The sequence below is a fragment of the Tachypleus tridentatus genome, chromosome 4 (assembly GCF_004210375.1).
Source record: "Tachypleus tridentatus isolate NWPU-2018 chromosome 4, ASM421037v1, whole genome shotgun sequence".
In the NCBI taxonomy this organism is placed as follows: Eukaryota; Metazoa; Arthropoda; class Merostomata; order Xiphosura; family Limulidae; genus Tachypleus; species Tachypleus tridentatus.
Genome location: NC_134828.1, coordinates 712,664 through 740,425, shown reverse-complemented (window position 1 = coordinate 740,425; position 27,762 = coordinate 712,664). Strand labels below are relative to the sequence as shown.

The window sequence follows — 27,762 nt, the reverse complement described above, 5'->3', positions numbered from 1 at the left end:
GGCAGCAGTTTCAGAGAAAAGCAACGGAAAAAGTCCAGTCGGTTCAAGGCGGCGGAGAGGAGATAATCCAGCTTGAATGTAGAATAACGAAAAGAAGAGAATCAGGTGAACAATACATTAAACGTCCCATGATCAGGGCCACGCGGTAGCTGAGATCTATAAATCCAAATGCGAGATCTATAAATCTAAATGCCTCAGAGTTTGCTGTGGGGGTAAACGGGAGTACCCCGAGAATACTCACTTTCACAAGACACGCGCCGAATATTCTACCTGCATTGTGCCCAGTGCTAGAATATACAATAAAACATCAAATCATGATTAGTCAATCAATCAATATATTGTGTTCAGTGTTACTTTATGATGTCTTGGAGGCAAGATATGCGTTGTATGGAGATATTATTTTGTGTGGGGCGCTTGTTATGATATGTAATTTGGTGGTTAAGGAGTTACATGTCTCTGCGTTTTTACAGTATTTGTATGCTAATGTCGTAAGACGATCTGTGAGAAGAGGTATATTGCAAATTTCGTGCATGTATTTTATAGGAGTGCATTTGGGTAATCTAAATGCCATTCTTAGTACTCTGTTCTGTTGAAGTGATCTGGCTGTGGATTTTTGCAAGTTGTATATGATTTGGGCTCCGTACTCAATTAGAGGACGAATGTAGGCTTTGTAAAATTTAATGATTGTGTTAGGTGTACATCCTTTGTCGCTTCCTGTTATGAGTTTTGAATGATTATATTCCATTACTAACAGATTTGTTGACCATTTTGAAATGTTGTGTCCAGAAGAGTCGTGTGTCAAATGCTGTGTCCAGGAGAGTCGTGTGTCAAATGTTGTGTCCAGGAGAGTCGCGTGTCAAATGTTATTCCTAAAAAGTTGGCACATGAGCTTAATTTAATTTTATTGTTTCCTAATTCTAGATTTATTTTTTTAAGTTTTTATGATACTTATTGAGGCTGTGTCGAAATGCAATAGCAGTGGTTTTGTGTGGATGTAGCAGGACTTTCCAGTCATTACACCAATTGATTATAGCATTAAGTGTTCCTTGTATTCTATTGCTTGCAATTATTGGATTTCGCGATACACTCCAGACAGCTATGTCGTCAGCGTATTGTGAAAAATATGTGTAAGTCAGGTCTGGGAAAGGTATGTTGTTCACAAAGATTATGTATAATAGGGGAGATAGAACAGAGCCTTGGGGTACATCCTTAGATTAGGAGACGAGTGCCTAAACTACCTGGCCTATGCCAGGCCGCCGTGAAGAGAACATGTTTATCTTATGGGGCTAAACCCGAGATACCAAATTTTCAAAATATCCTATAGAGTGAGGAAATGATTGCTACATAATTATTTGCTTGCTGTTTAGGGTAAAGCTAACATAATTAGTTGTCGGTGTTTAAACTACTTTAGGGATCGAACTATGAACATTAGCGTTATAAGTTCTTAAGCTTACCAGTAAACCACCGTGAGGTGTTATATAATTACGTTCATAGTAACATTTGTGTATAACTTACGAACATAAACTGAGTGGTGTAATTGAATTTCTGGAAAAACAACGCATGTAAGTTATTGTAAATATGAGTTTATAATTGTAACGCACTCGCTGAAGTTTCACTAAAACATTGCACATCAATAAAGGAATCATGATGAAAAGTAAACTAGAAAGTGTGGTTTAAGTAGATTGTGTTTTGCATTGGTTAGAAAAAACAAGTCAAAGCGATGGTTAAAGTTCTTCTACTGGTTATATTTTGATTTAATAATTTTGGTGTTATGTGTTGTAAAGTGTTGTTTACTTGGGGAGATTAAATTACACATGTTTAATCAGTTTGTCGAATACAACCGTATGTTCTTCTAAGCTCTTTTCAACTTCTAGGAATCCAGGAATGAAAAACAATATGACGCTAATATACTGTTTATATACTATCTTCATATTGGTGGTGGTTGGATCCTTCATAGATTTGGTTCAAAGTGCTGAAGGTAAGTTGCTTAGTATTCTTTATTCTACAAGAAAATCAAATACATTAAGATAAACATACAAGCCCCTCACAATTCATTGGATGACATTTTGTTGGGGAAAGAACAACCCCTACCCAATCCGTTTTTTTCTTAATTTAAACTAAATATTTTTGCACATTTCCATTGGCTAAAAAAGAAGGCATTTCCAGCACTACTGGCGCTGCAAAAAGTGATTTGAATTGTTAATGGTCAAATACAAGAAGCATGGAAGTCTCCATATGACACTTCAAGAACCATTTAGAACTACAGCAAGCCAAGTACAATATCATGCCTGTAGCTGCTTTCAAAATGTCCCTGTCTGTTTATCCTACTGCTGGCTATCGTGATACTTGGATCTTCCTTACCGAATCACAGGTGAAATTGTTCGTATCTTAGTTTAAAGCTAAACATAAAAAAATAATAAGAGAAGCATTAAAGGTTAGCAGTTGCTTAATTAATGATTCTGAGAACGTGGGTTTATTGATATATACTGAAATTACTCCAAGAGGTAGACTTTAGTACAAGCTAGTATAGAGACTTGAGGGTGCTACATCTAAAGATACGTGCAAAACCACCCTCTTTGGAAAATTCTGAGTTGAATATACTTTAAAAGTACGATAAACTGTAGTACACAGATGTTAATTGGCTCCTGAGAGACGTTTTGACGTAACGGTTTATGTCATAGTTCGTTTACTAAGGTGATCTAATAGATATCTTTACTATATATTATCTCGGTATTTTCTTGCACTATTTTTTGGGTGTTTCCATTTGATTACCAATTCAAAAATCAACTTTTAATTTGAAACATATAATATATTAAACTAAAATTTTATTTTTGATAGCTGCAATGTGAGGGCCCGGCATGGCCAGGTGAGTTAAGGCGTTCGACTCGTAATCCGAGGATCGCGGGTTCGAATCCCGTCACACAAAACATGCTCGCCCTTTCAGCCGTGGGGGCTTTATAATGTGACGGTTAATCTCATTATTCGTTGGTAAAGAGTAGCCCAAGAGTTGGCGATGGGTGGTGAGTGGTGATGACTTGCTGCCTTCCCTCTAGCCTTACACTGTTAAATTAGGGACGACTAGCGTAGATAGCCCTTGTGTAGCTTTGCGCGAAATTCAGAAACAAACAAACAATACAGTGTGAGTGAGTTGATGGAAATTAGCAAAGAAGAAAATATGGTGAAACATACGTTTAACGTAATCAGTAGAACTGTATTTAAAATTCGTACAGTGCGTTATATAAAAGACAGCAATTTGGAAAAAACAAAAAAATCGCGTAAACTCTAGAATTTTTTCACATGTGTAATGTTATGTTTATCAGTTGTTAGGTTGGTTGTTTTTAATGTTTCGCATATTTCGATGTTTAAGCGTAACTTTAAAATATTTTACTGCATATACACTTTTGCTCAAAAAAGTCGTTACGGGTTGAAAATGTGATTTTTGGTCATTTATATCATTTTAAAACTAAATTCACTTTGGGTATTGCCATTAAACATTCGTGTTTTATTTTTCTATTTACCTGTATTACCTGAGTTCATTTTGACTCGGTTTAGTCTCTTGAACATGGGAGTGTTCTGAGACTTGTTCCAAACGCAGTGTCTGGGGTGAGTGAGGTATAAAAGCCAGGGATTTTGGTACTACTTTTGTACCCCACCTGTTGGCGACGCGTTTTTAAATCCGTAAATAATATAGACATTATGCCAGGTCCTACCAACGTAGGTTTGAGAAATGAAATGGTTGTCTACGACAACGCTGGGTTGAAACAAGGCGATATTGCAAGACGATTTGGTGTATCCAGGAAGATCGTCAACAGAGTTCTCAGAAGAAGAGCTGCAACCGGAAGTGTGAGACTCAGCAGACCCACAGGTCGTCCACGTGCCACTGTAGCACGCGATGGTCGCCGGATTCTCACCAATGCTCGTCGAAACCTTACGATGTCATCCAGGTCGACTGCTTCTGTGTTACGTGCGCAACAACTGATCCGGATTTCTCGCCAGATGGTTCATCGACGGTTGGTGCAAGCTAGATACAAAGCAAGACGGCTGGCCAAGAAACCTAAAATGACAGCTAGACATCGCAACAACAGGCTGCAGTTGGTTCAGCGATACCGTAATCTGACGATCGCACACTGGGATCGTGTAGGTTTTGCTGACGAATTGAAATTTCTGCTCTACCCCACTGATGGACGTGTACGAGTGCGCAGGCTTCCTGGAGAACAGCTGAAAATGTTTAATCCAACGTCGCAGGTGGCGGAGGTTCAGTGCACGTCTGGGTACATTTTGTTCTGCAGCTGTCAGCCATTTGGTCATTCTGGATCATAACGTCACTTGTGCTGTGTATCAGGATATCATGGATCGTCAGTTACTGCCATTTGCCCAGGGTATTTTCCAGGACAATCTCCGGCTGCAGCAGGACAATGCACCGGCTCATAATTCTCGCAATGTGCAAGATTTCTTGCAACAGCGTGGTTTGTTGATTTTTGAGCAATCTCCTGTAAGCCTAGATACTAATTCGATAAAGCATCTCAGGGATGAACTTGGCCATGCAGTTAGGAATAGGAATGATCCCCCTACAATCCTACATCAGTTACGCCAAGCACTGACTGAAGAGTGGAACATAATTCCAAATCAAAGACTCGGAACGTTACCCGAGAGTATGCCACGCCGCCTAGCGGACATTATGGCAGCACGTGGGGGCCACACACGTTATTGAGTTAAATATTCTGATGTGAATGTAACTGTTGCACATTTACTGAAAGTTTCAGATTGATAATAAATATTTTCACACAATGATGGTCTTATTTGTTTTGACTTAGAAGTGGAGAAAAACGTCCATTTCTGGTGGTAACAGATCTTGAGTTTCACAGACATTTCCTTAAAAAAGACATAATCATGAAATATCACATGAATGTTTATGTTATAAACATACTTACCAATAATTACCAAAGGAAAGACATTGCACACATTATAAACACAAGAAAAATAACAAATGAGGGACAAACAATATCACATGTAACAAACTTTTTGAGCAAGAGTGTACATCGTTTTAGGAGATATTTTCGCACAGAGCTACACCAGTGCCTTTTACGCTAGCCGTCCCTAATTTAGTAATGTAAGTCTAGAGGGAAAACGACTAGCCATCGCCAACTCTTGGGCTGTTATTTACCAACAAATAGTGGAATTGACCGTCACATTTATAACGCCCACCATGTCCAAAATGGTGAGCATGTTTGGTGTAAAGGGTATTCAAACTCACGCCCATCAGATTACAAGTCCAGAAATTCAAACCAAACAAAACCAAAGCGTTATGGCCCCGTTGGCTTGTCGTACACCCGTACATGGTTATTTGATTGGCTAGTGAAACAGAGAAACGTCCCTCTTCGAATATTGTGGGGATAATTACAACTTTTAACAAATTCTAAAAATCCCTAACTATCACGACTGCCAAAAGTTATTAGGGGCCTGAGGTTAATCTTGTACATATCGGTCTTCATAATATCAGTTAACTGTAAAATGCAACGTTTCGAGTCTTTTGCACTGCAAAGTTTTTACTGCACTCTACATTTAGCGAAATTTTTTTCGGGCCCCCTGATATCCCTCTGGCCCGGGCGTAATTCGTCCGTTACTCCCCCCCACACCCTTATAGGCGTTTCTGCTTCCAATGAATAATTCAACCAACAGGAAAATTTCGAAAACAAGAATAACGTGTGGATGTCATGCAGGATGGAATAAACTAAGCGGTGCTGGAAACAACGTAATCTCATAGTAAAGGTTTTTCCGACAGGGTTGACAATAGTATATCCGTTCGTTTGGTAAGGTCATCTGATGGGGCCTTCCATCAATTAAAGGGCAACTTTAGTAGGAAGACAGTGATATTCATAGTGTTAATTTTCTTAAAAATTATTATAGGTATTTTTCAGTGTTAAATATAGGTACAAACGTATATTTACGTCAGGTTCTCCCTTTAGATTAAAATGTCTAAATTTGGTATTATGTTGTAAAGTCTGTTTGGTTGTTTATAAGCACAAGTTACACAATTGACTTTCTGTGCTCTGCTTATCCAGGGGATTAAACCCTGACTTTTAGCGTGTTAAGCCTTAAACATTGTGCTATAAACATTCTTTTTTGTTAAAAGTTATATATCAGAATAATAAAAAGAGTTCTCATCGTTTTATCCTTAAGTAACGATCTGAGTCAAGTACACTGACTTGGCTTTAAAATTTTCATTAGACAGTTTTAAAACAACTTGGAAAAGTCAAAGCGGAATTTAAATCTTGTGAGTAAAATACATATTTTTAATATGCTGGAAACCCGTTTATAGGTGTGTTTTATAACAAGATGAAACTTGAGAGAATGGTGTGGTTGAAAATGGTTTAGAATAAATGACAAAATGTAATATCAGTATCACTTGGAAACAATTTTTTTATTAGCCCGACGTTCCAGGCAGAACGCTCAAAGTTAAGAATACTCAAAAAATTACTTTTGCTAAACTCAAGGCTGTGCAATGGGGCAGTGTGTACAGTATAGCATCACAACAATACATGACACTCAGCTTTAAACACGAAATGATGGTATTTTAACGATGTGCAACGAGTATTTAAACACTAATTGGCCCTTAATAGTAGTTAAATAATAATGTGTTAATCGGCTCCTACTAATGTTAAAATATTAATGTATTAATCGACTGTTACTACTGTTGAAATGATAATGTATTAATCGACTAAATGATCTTTCCTTCGATCTAGAATGACTGCAATTTGTAACAGAAAATCAAGGATCGTGAAAGTATACATCTGCTTATAAATAATTTTATTATTTCATTTCCGTTTAAATCATGTCTAACTAATAAACTGCTTACATAATCTGTAAATTAGTCAACAAATGTGTCGCTGACATTACCATATCTGATAACACTATGTAACACAAATTTTGTTCCTGGATAGTGTGTGTTATTTCTTAATTGCTTATGCTGTAAAAGTACAGAAAATGGCCATTATTTTCTTCAAACTTTGCTTTTGTCACCTGGATAATGAAATTTAGAAATTAACCTATTTTTCTATGTAAAAATGGGCAAATTTGCACATTTTCATTTACATGAGGTCTGAATAAAACAACTTATGAATCAAGATTTACATGTATTTATACTGAAGTTATACAAAAATGTTTAGAAGTGACTAGTTTTTCGAGATTTGCGACTGTAATGTAAATCCACTTTCACGTATCAGCCCCAAAATATAGTCTCCCATCGTGTTTTCGTTATACTCTCCCAGGTTACAAAAGCAAAGTTTGAAGAGGAAAATAGGTCTTTTCCATTTATTTTAGGCATAAGCAATTGGAAAATAACACTTTCTGCCCAGGAACAAGAAAAAAAGTAAAATTTTTCTTACATTGTATAATTTGTGTTGAATACATTTTTTTTATTTGAAATGAGCTAAAAAGTACTAATTTGAACATAACCTAAAAAGTGACATTTAAAAAGACTTGATAACAGTTTCGATATCAAGTTAAAATAATTCAAGTTTATCTTCCCGTTTTCTTCAACGAGTGAATTTACTGTAATGTAATGTATATCATGAACGAATGACCACTTTAAACGCTATTATCAAATGGTTAATTAGTGGGAGATTCTTCTTTTCCCAGTATGTTATTGAATACAAGGAACGTTAGCAGTTTTTACTGTATGTCTAGTATCATTTTGTTAATTACCTAAAGTATCTTGGCTAATATATTTAAATAATAATTTTTTTCATATATGTCAATAATAGATCCTACTTAATATATATGTAATGATTTAATACTATATATGTTTAAATTATTCAAAAACTTTCTATTTTTATTTCCTGGGAAGTATGTATTTACAAAGATTTTGTTTAAAAATGATATTTTATTATTCGTAATTAACGCTTTTTATTATATGTTTAACTTATTTCAGAGCGAATTTTCCTTTTACCTAGAATATCACACTTTGAAATTTTGTTTGTATTTTTCCACATTATTCACCTTAAAACGTGTTTTTTTTTAGTTACAAAGAAATGCAAAGATCCAGGAGTATCCCCTGACGGTGAAAGAAAGGGACATTGTTGTTTTACAGGAAATAAGTTAATATTCTCCTGTAAGAAAGGCTTTGATCTTGTGGGTAATCCTCTTCTCCAATGTCTTCCTAGTGGAGTCTGGACTAGTCCTCGTCCATTATGTAAACGTAAGCTTTAAATATAAGAAGGTTTATTTCTTTATGTTTGGTGGTTCGTAACTATTCGAGGGCTATCTGCGCTAGCTGCTCTTAATTTAGACGTGATAAACTAGAGGGAGGGCAACTACTCAACACCACTCACCGCCAACCATTGAACTACTATTTTACCAACTAAACGAGTCCAGCGCCCTAACCGCCAAGCAACAATAAAGCTTTATGTTTTGTTTTTAGATAATCCATAAAATATTAGTTTGAGATATGGGTTGTGAAAGGAGATTAAATTATATAACTACAACCAATCGAAAAGTATAAAAAGTTATGATAAATTTTAATGAACGGCCTGAAATTGCCTCGTCGAAACTAAGAGAGAGAGGAAAAAAGTCTTAAATGCGAATTCATACAGGAATTGTAATGAGCCATATTCTAGTATTCGACTAATCACTAGTTAGTTTACTAGAACTGCCAATGAAATACATTAATATTTTTTTTTTTCATGTGTGTATGTTGCAACGTCATATTTATAAATAATATATATATTTATTAATAGAACCGAAATGTAGTTGTTGTTGTTATTGTGATACACATATTAACAACATTTTAATAACCTTACGATGCCTGTGTACGAGATATTGATGTATTTTGTATTTCATTGACCGCTGTACTAGTGTGGGACTAAAATGACAGTAAAGCAATGAAATACAAAATACATCAATATATTGTACACAGGCATCGTAAGGCTATTAAGGCTATTTACTGTCATTTCAGTCCCGTGCTGGCACAGCGGTAAGTCTATGGATTTACAACGCTAAAATTAGGCGTTCGATTCCCCTTGGTGAATTCAACAGATAGCCCGATGTAGTTTTGCTATAAGAAAATACGTACGCTACCATTTCAGATAAAAAACTATTTATCCATTTGGCTATCCATCCACAGTATATGTATTAAGCGTATAACTTTAAACATTGATGAATATTTAGTTGATCGGAGTAATTCGCCAACAAGTTTGATACTAAGCTATCAACTCTAACCTTAATTTCCTTTAAGGAACTACCAAGGTGTGCACTACTTTGTGTAACGTATGCAGATATGTCATTTAGAGTTATACGGTTTTGGAATGAAGCTTTCATAACGTTGTTTATTTAAGTGTATTGAATGTAATATAAGTAATTACACTTTGATTAAATTATTGTTCAATGGCTACAAATTAACATCATTCCAATTATTAAGTTGGACTTCTTTAGGTATAATGATAGTGTTTAATGTTTGTTTGTTTTAGGAATTTCTTGAAAGCTAGGCTAGATTATCTTCGCTTGCCGTTCCTGATAGATAGTTAACCAACAACACCTTTCGGTAACTGTGGGCTACTTTTTTCCTAACTGAAAGCGGAATTGACCGTAATTTTATATCACCCCCCCCCTTCCTCCGCGGCTGAAAGGATCAGTATGTTTGGTAACAGGTTTCGAATTCGCAACCCGCAGATTGGAGAGCGCTAACCACCAGACCACGAAAGGCCGGAATACTTAATATAAATGTTGTGAATCCTTATACTTCTAGAGTAACTAACTACTTACTTAAGGTATCAGATGAACTTGAAAATTGCTTTACCTTAATTTGTAAATCTGTATGTTAAATAATTTAAAACATCAATTTCATCTATTACTTTATTTGAATGTTTGTCAGCAAAGAACGCCATAATATGCCCATTTCCACCGGAAATACCCAAAGTCACTAAGACTGCGTGGAAATCGGGGGATTACTATTTACCTGGTGATGAAGTCGAGATGTACTGTGAAACCAGTTACCGTCTGTTATCTGGTTCCGAGTATTTATACTGTGAAGAAAACGGAGAATGGGATTCACAGTTTCCTGTGTGTGGAGGTAAGTATGATACAGAGATTTGTAAAAGTCAATTTTTAGGGTGAATGCTGTAACAGGAGGGGCTATGGTGGTTATTTATTAAAATTCCTTGTTAGATGGATAAGAGTAATTCCTAGATGCGACACGAGAAAGTAACGATCCAAAGGAAATGTTGTCGATTGTTGTTGTTTTTTTCCACTTGATAAAAAGTACGAATTTGAAACGGTTTATGATTTTTAAAGGCAACATGAATTTTGTCAACAGTGGCTTCGAGTTTCATACATTATCAGTATTTTTACATACAAATTGTTATCTTTCTATAGTAACTGAATGTAAAGTACCAGAAGGCCTAGAAAATGGAAAAATCAGTGAACGACAGGATACTAATCTGACGTTGGTCCCTGAAAATTTTGAACTAAACTTCATCTGCAATCAAAACTATCGACTTATTGGGAGCTCATGGATCAAGTGCACTTACTTAGGATGGTCCAGTGCTTTACCAACATGCCAGCGTAAGTCAGACAGATGTGCTACATTATCTTTATTTCTAGAAAAATATTTTTTTAAGGTTGGGAAAATATAACTTGTTTGTTTCAGAAATGTATATGACTGCAATGTTTTTAAATATTCTTTTGATATGGTTTGGGGGAAATTTCATGTGAAATTGGCACAGCGGTATGTCTGCGGACTTAAAACGCTAGAATTCAGGTTTCAATACCCGTGATGGGTAGAGCAGAGATAGTTCATTGTGTAGCTTTGTGCTTAATTACAAACAAACAAAATAAATTTGCAGATTTGTTATACTAAAAGTCAAGATAATCTTTAAGGAAATACTCTGTTTTGATGGAATGTTTTTATTTCATGTTTTTTGTTTCGCACAAAGCTATACAATGAATTGACTATCTTTGCTATTCTCACCTTTGTTATTGAAGCCCTACGTTTAGCATTATAGACTCTCAGACTCACTGTTGAGTCAACGGGTGAGATGAAGTAATTAACATAACCTGGTTACTGTGGTTTTTCTACGTTTTAAAAAGGTTTTCAATGCCTTTACTTATGTTTTCCTGTCCTGTGAAAGTGGGTTTTCTCGGGGCATTCTCGTTTTCCCCCACAAAAAAATCTGAGGTACTTGGATTTATAGATCCCAGCCACTCCGTGGCCCTGATCGCGGGACGTTTCACTGATTGATGTGGAGTTGGTCCGCGGCTTGCTTCTTTCCTGCCGGCAGGCTCCAGACTTGTCCATTTCCCTTTTGCTGCCTTTGTCTCGCTCTGCTTTCTCCCCCCACATTTTCAAACTGCCCCACTTCACTTCATTGTCTCAAACAAGCCAAATTAAAATACAGGAAAATTCCCAGGAACAAATAAATAAACTTCCACGATCGGGGACGATGAGGAACTACAACAAATAATTACGAAAACCCGGAAGTGATTTACATAATGGAGTCGTAAACATTGAGGAATTGCAGTTAAACGGTCAGTTCATCAGTACTGCATAATGTTATTAGAGAAAATACAAAGGAAAACAAAACTTGTACAGTGTATTTTGTATTGGCTTTAAACAGAGTATGTCATTTTTATGTTACCATGTGGTTATCAGTTGACGATTGTGAAATATTATTCCGAATCTCCTACAGTACTTACTATTCATAATTAAGCCAAGTTTTTTTATTGCCATTTAACCTTTTTATTTCCCATATAAACTCATAAAGCCTTAATATTTATATTGGGAATTTGGTAAAGTTAACCCTTGGTAATAAGGGCTCCATTGACCTTTTACTTCTTTACTAAATGCGTATGGGATCAGATCATTCTCTTACTGGAAGATGAATCTCTGCCCAACAACTTTTGTTACAAAGAGAGTGGAAAATGATTTGTTTGTACCTGTCCTCAGTGAAGTTATAGATCTCAATCATAATTAATTAAAATACAGTCCACACGTATGTTGGTATTCCAGACGCTGTCCATCACGTATGTTGGTTCCCAAGATACGGTTCACACTTGTAGTGGTACCTCAGGTGCAGTCTCCACTTCTGTTCATACACAGTTTGAATTTATAATCATCTGTAAGAGCACCTTATTCCCTATTTAATCATCCAATATTTGATTTAATGCTAATTAGCTATTTTAGTCTTTTGGTTTGATTGTCTCTTGTGAGCAACAATTCTTCAGTAGTAAAAGTTTAGCAAGTCTGGTAATGTGCATTTTCAGTGTCCTTTCTGTTAGGTTATATTTTGGCAAGGTCTTTTCTGGATTATTGTGTTTGAAGTAAAGAGTATACTCCGAATTATTTAACGTCACTTTTGGTATGATTGGGCATTATACCTTGACGACTTTTATTATCAATAGTAGATATCTTTTTCAGAGTTTCTATACAGCTTTTACTGAAAAAAACAGCAAATTTTGCCTCAACGTGTCGCATGGAATACCTTTTATCAGTCAAAACTTTTATATCTATATGTTTGTCATGCGGCATGTTTGTTTTAGAAGCCACCAGTGCATTAACTACACTACTGCTTAGAAGGATATGACTACCCCTACTGTCTAGTGTGTCACTCTCTGATTCGTTGGATGACTGCCAATCATAGTACAAACTATGAGCACGTGAATGTACTCTGATGTAATTTATTTCCAAACAGTAAATTTGTTTATGTGCAGTTAAACACAAACTACACAAATATTTATCTGTGCTTTGTCCATCACAGATATCGAAACCCGGTTTCTAGTGTTATAAGTCCACAGACATACCGCCGTGCCACTGGAGGGAGGCTCCACACAATAAAGGGTTGCCAGATAATGAACATTTACATTTTATATCCACTTTAAGTATTATTTCCAAATACTACATGTACATAAATGTCTTATGACCTACCGTTATATCTTGTGTTTTGATTATTAATGTTTCCAGCATAACGTCGCTGTGTAATGAGAGTATTGAACACTAAAGGACCGATTCATCGACGTTGTAACCAATCAAATACTTGATTTAGTTCTGCTACTCTATCTGTCAGTAATATCTAGATAAAGTAAACACAATGAAACGCTTGTTTCGGTTGGCCTAAAAGCTCATGTTTTTGTATCATAATGTCTTTAAATTTTCTTGTTATAGTTCTTAATGTTCAACGCAGCTTTACCATACTAGTAATATTATTTTCTACACCTTCGTTATGCCTTCTTTTTTACAGTTGTAGCACAGTTTTCCATTTAAATGTAAGATATGAATGTTATACTCGTAGTGTTAATTATTTATGGCGTTAAAATTTTTTATTTTCATTTATATTTCCAATAATAAATGTCCTGTTAACCACATGTCATTCATCGCATAGTTTTAAAATTTACAAACCAGTACCATTGTGAAGCTCCCCGCTAGTACAGCGGTATGTCTCCAAATTTACAACGCTAAAATCAGGGATTCGATTCCCCTCGGTGGGCTCAGCAGATAGTCCGATAGGGGTTTGCTGTAAGAAAACACACACGCCATTGTAAATATTTTGGTAATACTAAAGTCGTGAGTTAGTCAAGAATAAAATTTTTTACTCTTTATAATAAGAGAGCCATTACAAGTCAGAGCTCATTAGACGGTCCTGCTTTTATAACCGTAGATGAATTTAATCGAGATAGTTTAAAACATATGTACTTATAATCCACAATAGCGAAATTATGATAAAATGTTAGTTCGATCATAGAGGGCAGCATTAATCAAAACTTGTAGGTTTTTCTTAGATATCAATGGCAGAGAAGTTTAGAGAGATTGTTTGTTTTTGAATTTCGCCTAAAACTACACGAGGGCTATCTGCGGTAGCCGTCCCTAATTTAGCAGTGTAAAACGAAAGGGAAGGCAACTAGTCATCACCACCCGCCCCCACCTTTTGGGCTACTCTTTTACCAACGCATAATGGGTTGGACTGTATCACTATGACGTCTCACGGACAAAAAGGCGATTATGTTTGATGTGACGGGGTTTCGAACCTGGGACCCCTCACATTACGAGTTGAGTACCTCAACCACTTGGCCATGCCGAGTCAGTATAGAAAAACAAAAGACAGACTTGTGATAACTAATTTCAAGAAAGTATCTGAAAAAAAAACACACTAAAAAGAAGGGTCAGTTTTGTCCTGTATGACCTGTTTGTCTTGTGAAGTTTTTAATATTAGAAAGAAGAAAACATTATACATATATTTTTATATAACTCATAAATCATCTACGAAAAATAGACCATTCTAGGCGTCGCATCGAATTTTGAAGTATTGTGTTCGAGAAGACGCCGATTGGTAGAAATTAATAACTTGACTCTAATATTGAGAATTGTTTTTTGTTTTTCAGATTTCAGGTCCAAAAAGTATCAAATAAGATAATGAACCTTTTTTTTTTGTCAGAACAACTGTTTCACTTTAACCAAATTAAGATGGTCAACTATAATTTTTATCAATTATGTTAGTACACATCCGAATTAAGTTTATTATTTTGAATTAATATTATCAATTTTAACATCATATTGTTTGTTATTAACACTAATAATTCTTGACACTACGCTGTTTATTATTAATATTATTAATTTTGACACCATTATGTTTACTATTAATATTATTAATTTTGACACCATATTGGGCCCGGTATGGCCGAGCGCATAAGGCGTGCGACTCGTAATCCGAGGGTCGCGTGTTCGCGCCCGCGTCGCGCTAAACATACTCGCCCTCCCAGCCGTGGGGGTGTATAATGTGGCGGTCAATCCTACTATTCGTTGGTAAAAGAGTAGCCCAAGAGTTGGCGGTGGGTGGTGATGACTAGCTGCCTTCCCTTTAGTCTTACGCTGCTAAATTAGGGACAGCTAGCACAGATAGCCCTCGAGTAGCTTTGTGCGAAATTCCAAAACAAACAAGACACCATATTGTTTATTATTAATTTTGACACCATATTGTTTATTATCAATAGTGATTTCTTATCATTCAGAACTGACGGACCAGTAAATCAGCCTTTTGGTTCTAGTTTTGTTTCCGAGGAAAGTTACAGCAGGTTATCTGCTGTGTACACCGCGAGAATTAGAACCCCGGAATTTTGCTTTTTACGTCCATACTCTTATCGCCGACCCACCGGGGAGTGGGGTTTTTGATTCTGATTTTAAAATTATTGGCTTCTCTAAAAGTAGATGTGACGGTCAGTTCTGCTATTCGTTGTTAAAAGAATAACCCAAAATTTGGTAGTATTGACTAGCTGCCTTCTGTCCAATTTATCACTTCAAAATTAGGGACGGCTAACACAGTTAGTCGTTGTGTAACATAGTGCGAAATTCATAAACAAACTACTGGTCGTAGTTCGGCTGGAAAGGTAAACATTCTCATGGGTTACGAATCGAATGTACAAACTACCAAGCCAAGCCAATCCAGCGGTTTGTCAGTTTAGCATGTATTTATGGTACTTTAATATACATGGAAAGATTTTTAGTAGTAGAAAACAAAAGAATAAAAACCCCAACTAAAATAGAATATACGTACTGTAAAGAGAAATGTAACGATTGTTAGTATAAAGTTAATGTGACAGCATCACATTATCCAATTCATGCAGGTTGTTTGTTGATAAGCACAAAGTTATTTAATGAGCTAAGTGTATTGTGCACTCCCTCCCATGTATCGAAACGATATCTTTTAGTACCATAAGCCCTTACACCTACTTGTGAGCCATGGGGAGATCAGTTCGTATAAAAAAGGCGATTTCTTTATTGCAAACAATATATTGAATACTGATATTGGGCCCTGTTTAATTTTCTATAAACTTAGGTTGCAACATATATTCTTTAAAAAGAAGATGAAATAATGATATATGAGATATTATGATACACAATAATAACAACATTCTTAAAGTTTAGCGCTTTCGTACTGAAGCAAGGATATTTGAAACAAGCATCACCAAGAAAATTTAAAAATAGCTAAGTTTCTGTTTCTTTCTTCCAGTCATTACCTGTCCCGATCCAGGAGTCCCAGAAAATGGATTAAGAAAAGGCGCTGGGCCATTCAACATTGGCGACAGAGTGATATTTTCCTGCTTCCCACAGTATAAAATAATCGGATCAGAAGAAAGAATATGTTTAGGCAATGGAAGATGGAGTGGGTTGCTTTCCAGTTGTAACCACCCAAGTAAGTTTGGAGAGGATGTTTGTTTGTTTGTTTTTTGAATTTCGCTCAAAGCTATTCGAGGGCTATCTGCGCTAGCCATCCATAATTTAGCAGTGCAAGACTAGAGGGAAGGCAACTAGTCATCACCACCCAACGCCAACTCTTGGGCTACTCTTTTACTAACGAATAGTGGGATTGGTTGCCACATTATAACGCCCCTACGGCTGGGAGGGCGAGTATGTTTGGTGTGACCGGGATTCGAACCTGCGACCCTCGGATTACGAGTCGAATGCCTTAACATGCTTGGCCATGCCGGGCCCATTTGGAGAGGAATGTTTACCAGTTGTAACCACCCAAGGCTTGGTATGACGATTTAAAATGTTTAAATTAATGTGGCAAAATTTAACCCATATAGAGTTCGCAACACTTTACATGGATTTAACTCATTTACTATAAGTCGTGCCTTTTTATCATTAAGAACGGTAGTATTTAATATTAGGTATCGAGATGACACAAAATGCCGGCTATAAAAAGTCGTTCATTTAAAACCATGTTTAAAACATCTGAATATTAACAACGACTATTTCACAGAATTGGCTGAACAAAATTAAAGCTTACTGAATTTATGAAGCCGCCTAAATTGCTATATATCTTTTAAGGGAGTTAATCAAAATTTCAGTATGTCGATGAATTTTCATCTAAGTAAGTAAATAAGCAGTGGCGAATTTCAGGTTGTGTGGGCCCAAGGGCTAATAACTTTGGTGGACCCTGCGTTCAATGTAATTTTACATAGAATAAAATTATCAATGGACCCCTCCATTTAGCCCATGAGCCCTGGGACTGAGCTCCCTCAGCCTCTACCTAAATAAGCCACTGTAAATAAGGATCTCTTCCGGACGATCTTAGAGGAAAAACGATGAATATTATAGCTGTAATTCTTTCATAGGACTCTTTCGTTTAGGGTCCAAATGATTTTTTTTTATACGGAAAGGATACTAGTATATATACATATATACAAACACACACAAATGTATGGAACTGACTATGCGCTACATAATTAGATTTGAGAGTAGATTAGTAGAGATCCTGATGAGTAATATAATTGAATTGGGTATACCCAAGATTGGTATTGGTGGCGCACAAAAATATAGCTAATTTAAAGGAAATAAACATGTATAATAAAAAAAATTAAATTTTTATAAATACAAGTAGGAATCTGTACATACATGACCTATCTAACTATTTGTTTGTTTGGAAGTAAAGCTTCAGAATTGGTTATCCGCGCTATGGTCGCAGTAGTGGTCGAATCCCTAATTTCAGCGTTATAAATGTCTTAAGTCTACTACTTATTTACTTGGGAAAAGGCGTTATAATCATGTTTGAAATAGTGTAATGTTTTTGACATTATATTGTATTTGTCTTGTAAGTCTTCTTCGAAATTTGCCAATCCCTAATCTGAAGACTGATAACGCCAGAATCCGGGTTTCGATACTCGTGGTCGGAACAAATAGCTTTCGTACTTAACAGCAAACAGTAACAGAAACTTTGAATTGTAATTTATTTAATATACTGTTATAACAGTTGGTGTTATGGTTCTGATATTGTTTCACTCTTTCATTCGTTATATCAATATATCTTTAACTTAATTCTTTTTTTTTTTTTCTTCAAGACTACTACTGTCCCGACCCTGGTGTCCCCGTCGGTGGAATAAAATCAGGAAGTTCATATGACTTAAGAGACACTGTTCACTTCTTCTGTAAGCCGGGTTATAGCTTTATTGGATCAGCAAACAGAACTTGTCAGATGAACCACACGTGGTCAGGAGAACAGGTGTTTTGTTTAGGTAAGGCTGTTTGTTTTTTATACCAGGCTGTTGCATATGAAATCTTGGATTTTTAAAGGAAAATGCGAAACAAGTACAATAATGCACTTTCAATTGACCTTTCATTTGCAAACGTTTTTTTTTTTTAAAATGTCAAATATTTAAAAAAGTGATAATTTGTGGGAGAAAGATTTGGTGAATATGTTGGATGAAGTAAAGTTTCATACTGAGGCTCGTTCAGTTTTTGGGCAGTGACATGTGAGACATGAGGTCGAGCATTGTCTTGAAGCAGTATAGGTCCACTGAGATTGACTATTGCTGACTGTTTTCATGACAACGTTTTTGGCATAATTTCAAGTTCACAACAATATTGCTCTGCTGTGATTGTTTATTTTGGGTTTAAGAATGAATAATGGATCACACCTACTGATGACCTACAAACACTGACAATGAACTTCTTGGGGTGAACAGCTAATTTTGGCATATATTTTTCTGCTTCTTCATAGTCAACTCACTGTGTGATCGTCGTCGATTGTCGAAAAGAATCCATTTTTCGTTAAAGGTGACAGTTCTATGGAGAAAAGGGACCTTTTTGTTGAGAGTGAAGAATGAGGAACAAACACGTCTTGTTTGAAATGAACCAGACAATATACCATATTATTTTGACAAATTTACGATAATTTTTCTGTCTTAGCCACTAAAAATCGAGTTTCAAATTTGCATATGAAAATCCAGCATTTTATAAGCAGTAGCGTGATATTTTATCCTTATAACGCGATAACTTAAACAGAACGTACCCAAAAACTGATTATGTAAGTATGCATAAGCTAGCCGTTTTTACTTTAGCATTGTAAGATAGCTAGCCACTGCCATCCTCCGCCAACTATTTAGATACTCTGGTTACCAAAAGAGTAGGATTGAGCGTTACGTTATAACGCCGCCACTGCTGAAAATGCGAGCGTGTTTAGTGTTACGATGATTCGAATTCGCAACCTTTAGTGTACCTTTCAGTGTACAGCAGGCAACGCGATCCAAATGTGGTTGAAAACATTAATATTTCTCAGTGTCTGAAGATGCAATGACTATTTTTGAATGCTTAAACTATTTTTTCATGAGTTGTAACATTTATGTTTCTGTAGCAATTTTTAATTAACGGAGATCTTTTTTCCCTTTAAGTCACGTGTTTGTAAATGCGGTTTAGGGATGTAATAAATCCTGTTATTGCGTTCTCTTATGTTATGTGTTTTCCCAAGGTGGTGAAAGCTATAGAATATTTCTAGGTGGTTCACACGTTTTGTTTACTCAGATGCCTTTACAGCTCATTTTAGTGAAAAGCAAAATCTCGTGTATTATGAAAATAGGACTTTTATTTATCATTTAAGATAAATCATAAACGTGATGCTATGCTGTGGAACAACATATATTGGTTTGCTTGTTTGTTGAATTTCGCGTAAAGTTATACGAGGGCTAACTGCACTAGCCGTTTCTACTTTAGCAGTGTAAGACAGCTAGTCACTACCATCCTCCACTGCTGAAAGGGCGAGCGTGTCTAGTGTTACAGGGATTCGAACTCGCGACATTTAGGTTACGAGTCGAACACCCTAACTAATGGCCATGCCTGGACCTACCAGGTATCCTGACATATGTTGTCTTACCTGATGTATAATTCGTATTTAAATAATTGCTTTATATTATATTTTATTCAAGTATTAAAAACCTAAAAAACAAGTACCCCTTTCAATTTAATATTTTTTCGCGAACCTTCCGAAGCTATCGATTGTTTTTTTTTGTTTTGAAAAAGGTCCCTTGTAAGTGAAAGGTGTATTCCAAAATTTAATGTTTTATTCATGTAAATTTAATTTTATGAAAATATTTTTTATTCTGTAAATCGTGTTATATTAAAAATCGTTAGAAAATTTCTGAATGTTACTGGCATACTCCCTGGAGTGCCCTTTAGTCCTCAATTTGAGAAACGCTCTATTAATTATTACAGATAAGTTTTAACACAAGATATTTTATCAGTCAACGATGGTTTTAAACATCAGTCTTTAACTTAATATAATTATGTTTCAAATATATCATTTGTAAATTCTGGGATATTCTAATAATAAATTACAAATTTTAAACCGGAAAGCCAAACGTTTCGGTAGTTGATAGTTGCCACAAAAATATCTTCATTCTTTATAAGTTGGCATGGTCAGGTGTTTAGGGCCCTCGATTCGCAATTTGAGGGTTTCGGGGCCGCCTCCTCCCCGCCCACCAAACATGCTCACATTTTCAGCCTAGAGGTCGTTATAATGTAACAATCGATCCTAAAAGTTGGCGGTGGGTGGTGGATTTGACCTAGGTACTGATAATTTCAAACGTTATGTTTGCTTTCGTTTTGATTTTTCCCCAGTTGTTGTTTTTGTGTAGTTTTGATTAGTTTTATGTTTCGCTTTATCAGTTTTGATTTTGCATCGTTTCGTATGATTTATTCACGCTTTTAATAATTTTTTATAAAATTTGATTGTTGTATTAAATATTTCTGAATGATTAGCATAATCTCGTGTTTAATTTTATTAATTTTGATACCACATACATACTGATCAATAGATTCAAGGAACTTTGGTGCTTTGAAAAAATAGTTGTGGTGATTGCTAGAGTCATGGAATCCATTGGTATTTGGAGAGTAGTGTTGACGAGAATGGGTATTTTATTTATACAAACATATAAATATATATGCATACACACGCTTTACTGGAAACTTAATTATAACCATGTGTTACCAGTTTAAACAAAATAGTGTTCACATCGTTACCGTTGTTGTTGTAACATATAGCGTAAATGAATAGTTTTCCGACCACTGCTTTGTTTGTAGCGCCTGTTCGGTGTAATTAGCTCTGGATTGAGCGAAACTCATCGTTCGCAGTGGAAATGGCGAACATTATTATTATACATTCTTTTACTCTTGGAAATTTCTAAGGGACTATATATACGATGTGTTATTGGAAGATAGGTCTAATACTAATGTCCAATGTTACGTCATATTGCTTTGTTCACATTTTGATTGAATGTGACGATTTTTGTGATTATAATGTACTTTTCAAATGCACAAGTGGATTTTTTCATTTAATGGTATTTGTTGTGATTTTACAGAGCCTTACTACAGTGACAGTCCTACAGATGCCCTTACTCGTTTGAATAACGTGTTGGACGAAAAAGAAAGCGAACAAAAGCCGATATCCAAAATCTCACTTTGGCATATCTTCAAAACGTCATCCAACAATAATTTTGGAATGTCGACCAATAAGGTATCCAAAATGTTGGCCAACAAGGCATTCGAAATGTCAAGCAGAAGGATCTTCCAGATGTCGCCCCGAATAGAACCTAGAAGACGAAGAATTGATCTGAACTTTCCTGGACGTTTGGTAATTTATTTCGTCTTTGATGCTTCCGGAAGTATTGGAAGGAAGTATTTTAACTCAGCTATAAAGTTTGCGAAGGGCCTAGTAACACGTGTAAGTTTTTTTTCTGAAGTTTACATACGATATTATAGTATTTTATATATTTCACATGTTATTATATTTTATATATTATATTATTATATTTTATGTATTATGTTATTACATATTATATATGCACTTAGTCATATATTATTTACCAGTGTGTGAGTTTGTTTTATTGAATTTAAAAACTTAGAAAAAAGCAATCTGTTAGCAGAAAAGATAATTGTCTCTAGCTGTTTATATTTATTGCATTAAATACATAAAATACAGGTTATAATCTTCCAGATTCGTGGCATACAATTATTTTAAGTATCTGAAGCACTCACTTATTGCGATGTATTTTCTTGCGTTATAGGACAATTTTGAAAAGCCCTTTTTTTTCACATATTGTGTTTATTCATTATATAAGTAATCGCCATTTGACGGAGCTTTAGCTGCTAAGTAATTTTACGATGGGGAATCAAATAAGTGTACTTTGGAAACAACTTTGTATGTAGCGTAAAATTACCGAACGTATTTACTGTACGTTTGTTTTTCAGTTAGAGGATGTAAATGGTTTTACAAAGCGATGCAGAAAGTAGTTTAGTTTGACATTCGTTCCTTATTCAGATGTTTTTGTTTTTAGTGTTTTTTTTTTAAATAATCCTCATTTCGATTGCCTAGGCCTACTTAGGCTTAAAATTAGAGTTAACCTTCTCTTCCATACATAACTTATTGAATAATTTCATGAAATTTACAACTTATGTAAACTTCGATCTTTCGTCACCAATTATTTTGTTTTAAACAAGAATAGTCCAGCTTGTGTTCTAGGCTAATATCCTTTAGTTTCGATGCGATTCAACAAATACCTTAGGTGTTATATCCCGAACTTTCGTTAATACTATCTGGCAAGTACCTTAGGTGCTGTAATATCATATACTATCATCAGCACCATGTACAAGTACCTTAGGCGTTATAATATCACATACTATCAGTATCATGTGGCAAGTACCTGAGGTGTTATAATATCTCGTATTATCGTTAGCACCGTCTAGTATGTGCCTTGGTTATTGTAATATCCCGTATTTTTGTCAGTACAACCTCGCGAGTACTTTAGGTATTATAATATCATATTATCCGTTAGCGCCATCTAGCACCGTAGGTGTGATAATATCTCGTATTATCCGTTAGCGCTATCTAGCATCTTAGGTGTAATACTTTCGTAAAGCAATCTAACAAGTGCTTTAGGTATAAGTGAAGAAAACTTTTAAAAAAGAGAGTAGATGTAAGGATGGCTGGTATCAATCCTTCAAAGACAATACAAACGAGGTAGTAGGGACGGTATTGGCACCATTCGTACTTACAGGCACACTGTATAGTAGAACGTTAACAGACAGAAGCAGGATAAATTGAACTCGATTGTGATGGAAGATATACATATATATTACTGTATGTTAATTCTTGCCATCCCTAATACCTCATTTGCATTGATATTAGCCATCCTTATGTGTACTATTTTTTTGCAAAATTTATCTTCTTTGCTTGTTTTTAATGCAGCATTTCAACAGAGATAGAAAGGTTGTATTGATAAATAGAATGAGGTTCTAATTGTAATATGTATTATTGTATCTGTTATTGCTTGTTAATTCCGTTTCACTCTACTTGAGCTTTTGAAGGAACACTAAATTGATGTGAGGAAACTAACTTCAATAAATTCAAACTGTGATATTTACAGATATAACCAGAACTTGTTCTTCAGTCGTTACATAGACATCGTTGTAAAAGGAAATAATATTATAATACTATAAAGTCCTGATGACCTATTGAGAAGTATATTTAAAATGTCATTTAGTTGACCAATCCGAGCCATTCCTACCTACACAGTGCTGCCACCTGTCTTATTTTATCTCGTACTTTAATCAGTACAATATAATAAGTACTTCAGGTCTTATATTCCGTACTTTGGTCAGTAATGAATAATAATAATAAAAAAATGAACAAATATTTTTTGGTAGATGGGTGTCAAGGAGTTTGGAACAAGATTTGGAGCAGTTAGCTTTAGTTCAACCGTGTCAGCATCTTTTCTTCCACAAGATTACACCACTGAGGAAGAAGTGCTGAATGCTTTGGATCAGTTTGATTTTACGGGTAGGTGAAAACTTATAGCAGGAAGAAAAACTCCGATAACACCAGGTTTAAACTATTACACGTATACTATACATTATCGTTATGGTTTGTTGGTGAAAGTTATAGCACGAAGAAAAACTCCGATAACACCAGGTTTAAACTCTTATACGTATATTGTACATTATCATTATGGTATGTTTTTATTTGTTTGGACTTTGCGTGAAGCTACACGAGGGTTATCGGCACCAGCCCATGTTAATTTTGTAGTGACAATCTAGAAGGAAGCCAATCAACAGGACGCACCTCTAATTTTTGTCAAACGAGTAGTGAAAATTAACTGTTACTTTTATAATGCACTCACGTCCCCAGCTTTACAATCCAGTAGCATCACTTGTCTTGCGCACTAAATCTTTATCATTACAAAATCCTATTACAGGAGTTTGGTTATTTTGGAGTTGTATCTATGGCTAATTGTACAGTATTTATATCATAACGTTTTAGAAGCCTACCATGGGTTTCGTTTTATTGTTAAAGCATGCTTGTTGTCACCCATCGCTTACAAAACCTATTGTAATTGGGAAGTATAGAAAATTATGAAGTTTTGCTGAACATACTAATTCTAAAACAGCACGTAGTTAACCTTGAATTGATAAGTGATATAAGTGATAGGATGGGCCAGAATGACCCGTGTATAAATTAACTTCAGACGAAAAACAAATGATTATACCAGTGAAAAAGAGAAATGAGACAGCGCATCTGTTCCTCTCAACACCTAATAATTGACTGAAAAACTTATTGAGGATGTGGTACAGAAAGTACCGGGTGAAGAACAAGGAATATATGGGTTGAAACTTAATCGACCTGGGTCATCCTGACTCCACCCTACCGTTTGTGGGTTAAGGTGTACGTGTTAAATAATGGTTTTGACGATAACCTATTCACTTCTTGACTTTTGTTTATATGGAATGCATAGTTTATGCGCATATTTTAATCAGTAAACATAATTGATAAAAAAGATGGTACAATATTTGTCATATTTTGTTTTCTTACCGTTAGGAGAACGTTATCATTTGTCAAAGAACACTTTGAAAAACATGTATTGAAAATTGATTAGAAAGCTTCGGTGTCTCACCAGAATCTATTAAAATACCTTAGTGAAGCAAGGAATATATGGTGGACAAGAGCTACGAAAGTTATAATAATGAAAACTTAGATATTCAGGAGAGAAATGCCAGAGAAATCGACTTGGTGTTTTAACCAGGCCGTATCAATCAAGTTTAGGAGGTATTTGAAGTCAACAGTTTGATGGAGAAAAATACCGAAGTCGAGAAAATAAACGTGTAAAAGAACAGTTTTTTTCTTAAATTAAGAATATACAGAATACGTTTTTACGTTTCCTTGGTTAATTTAATCAAGTAAAAAATTACTGTTACAGGGATATTTGTTTATCTAATAAGAAACGCTGTCATTGGTATATAAACTCTAAACATGTTCAGGTCCTAGTATCAACTTACGTATTAATTTTGCGTATATTAGAATACCAGTTTAACTATTAAAGGTATGCCTTTTACATATTCCTAACTCTTTCCTTTGTGTGTATTTATATAAAACAAGACTATTTGAATTTTTTCAACGTCTGTAGAACCCTAGTTGTAGAAATACTGAATTTTGGCACACGACATGCCTTTACCATATTTATCATAACAGTTTATTACAGATATTCTAATTCGATTCACTGATTGATAGATTTTGTTAGTCATCGTATTTAAAGAAAAGTATTCCAGATAAGACATTTTGGAACTTTCAGTTCAACTAATGTGTAGCATTTTTTGTTTTAATAAAAGTTTCATGTCGTTACTTAGGTAAACGTAAAGGCTGTTTGTTTGTTCTAGAGCAAAACCACATTGGTCTGTTTGGTATGTCTACAGCGGAGAATCGAATTCCAGATGTAAGCGTCCTGAGTCCGTAGAATTATTGCCGTCAAATCGGGGATCAGAGATGTGAAGAGTACAACTGATTCATACTTCTTCCATAATGTCTCATGTAACGCAAAAAAAATATAAAATATTCGTGGTATCTTGATGGTATCGTTACTGTGATTTACGGCAAGGAAAAGGGATATGAAGGGCATCCTACCTCTTTAACTGCGCAATATTGTAATCGTTTATTAATATTTTACCCTATAAGAAGTGACTACTGTAGATAATAATTCTTTGATGATAGAATACATTATGATTGGTTGTAATATAACCAATTAGAAAGTGTTCTATCACGAGTATGAAGTCAATAAAAGTATAGGTAGGTATACCAGTAGTGGTAATTTGAACTAATCAAGGTTTCCTGAACATAAATGCCTCAGTAATAGAAGTGATAGAGAAAGAAAACGGAAATTCTCCGGATATGATGCTTGTTATCTTGTGACGTTCTTTAAAAGTAGATGAGAGACAAGTGCAGATTTTACCAACTATCTTGCTATAAATGTAGGTGTGAATTTTTATCCCGAGAATATTAAGTTGCACATTAATATAATGTTCTCGGTGAGTGTGTAAATGCTCGAAAACTGCCGCTGAGAAGAGGTAGGCAAAATAATACCTTGGAATGAGTATAGGACCACACACATTGCAATAACCAAAGCTACAGAAGCAGGATGAATCCAAGTTCAAATAATTTAACAGCAGTCAGTGACAGTTTGTCCGATTGTTCGCAAAGAGCAGGACGGTATCGTGGTTAATATACGACATGTACAGCGAAGTATGTTGAAGGATCAGTACAATTTTAGGGTTGAAACTTAATCAAGAAGTGTTGGTGAATTGATAGTACTCGTGACTACTGAAAGCACTGACGTATTCTATTCCGTTATATAATTCTATGAGAAACTTATCATCCTCTAGAGGAATCATCCTCTAGCAGCACAGTGATTTTCAAACAGGGCGAAATAGTGTTTTCACAGTAAAAAGGACCAATGAAATGCTTACAGCTCTGATTTGGTATGCATAAAGTTTCGATATGAATACTGTTGAAACTGTATGGACGTACCTAAAAACTGGGAGGGTTAAAAGGCAGAAATTGTGGGGTGTAATAATGGACCTTTGAAACAATATTTTCATTAATACGTTTGTAAACGAAACGGCAGCATGAAAGTACGTCGTAATGGTCTGTGTAAAGAGAGCTCACATACAGAACATTAGCACATTGCACAGTTTAATCACTTTTATATTTTCTTTGACTATGGTCTTTACCATTAACAAATTTACCATCTAGTTACCTTTACTGGTTGTTTGTGATTTCTAATATGTATCACTTGATGTTTTCATAATTACTTGTATTATGTTACACACTCACAGCTTTTACTGAGAAAAAAATTCCACTGAGTTATTGTGAAAGATCTAAAAAATTATCTGATTACTAACCATATTATTGAATAAACAACACATTCAGGGTTATAAGCTATGATCTACCTAATTCAAGTAACCTGAGTTTTTTAAAGAATGACAAATGTTTTGTTTTACCTGTAGAGGGCGGGACAGCTATAAGCTCAGCTCTAGATTTTGTTAAGACTCAGATGATTCCGCTCTCGAAGCATACCTTTGCTGACCGACCAATGAAAACCATCATATTCCTTCTGACAGATGGTAAGTTGGTTCTATATTTTGTAATCTTACATCCACTTAAAGATAATAATAATTATTTCTGTTTCTCCAGTATACTTAAAACGGTTGTTGATCATGTAATGACACAAGCAGAAGTTATAATTTGAAAAGTTTTGGCTTATTTCTTTTCTTTCGCTTTCGTCAGTTTATAATGAAATAACGCAATCCTATTAAAAAAACTTGTCCTGCCCTGAACATATCTGACATATTCACACCATGTGTATGCACAGAGTGGGTGGTGGTCGTTTGTGCTATCAGTAAAGAAGTGTACCAATATTGTTAGATGTTATTTCTTCGAAAAGCAAGCCCGGCATAGCCAGATGGGTAAGGCACTGCACTCGCAATCTGATGGTCGCGGGTTCGAATCCTCGTCAAACCAAACATGCTCGCCCTCCCAGCCGTGGGGGCGTTATACTATTACGGTCAATCCTACTATTCGTTGGTAAAAGAGTACCCCGAGTTGGCGGAGGGTGGTGATGACTAGCTGCCTTCCCTCTAGTCTTACACTACTAAATTAGGGACGGCTAGCACAGATAGCCCTC

At 35.4% G+C, this 27,762-nt stretch overlaps 1 protein-coding gene across 1 annotated transcript in view; it reads left to right on the top strand.

Moving 5' to 3' along the window:
* Positions 1-27,327, top strand: part of LOC143249993 (complement factor B-like) — a 39,906-nt gene extending 12,579 nt beyond the window's left edge. Inside the window, exons 2-10 of the mRNA XM_076500627.1 lie at positions 1,875-1,978; positions 8,021-8,197; positions 9,869-10,066; positions 10,369-10,557; positions 15,993-16,175; positions 17,824-17,997; positions 21,115-21,476; positions 23,459-23,591; positions 27,086-27,327. Coding sequence (XP_076356742.1) covers positions 1,885-1,978; positions 8,021-8,197; positions 9,869-10,066; positions 10,369-10,557; positions 15,993-16,175; positions 17,824-17,997; positions 21,115-21,476; positions 23,459-23,591; positions 27,086-27,327 — 1,752 coding nt within the window. The 5' untranslated portion in view covers positions 1,875-1,884. The remainder of the gene's footprint in view (positions 1-1,874; positions 1,979-8,020; positions 8,198-9,868; positions 10,067-10,368; positions 10,558-15,992; positions 16,176-17,823; positions 17,998-21,114; positions 21,477-23,458; positions 23,592-27,085) is intronic.
* Positions 27,328-27,762: the final 435 nt, after the last annotated feature.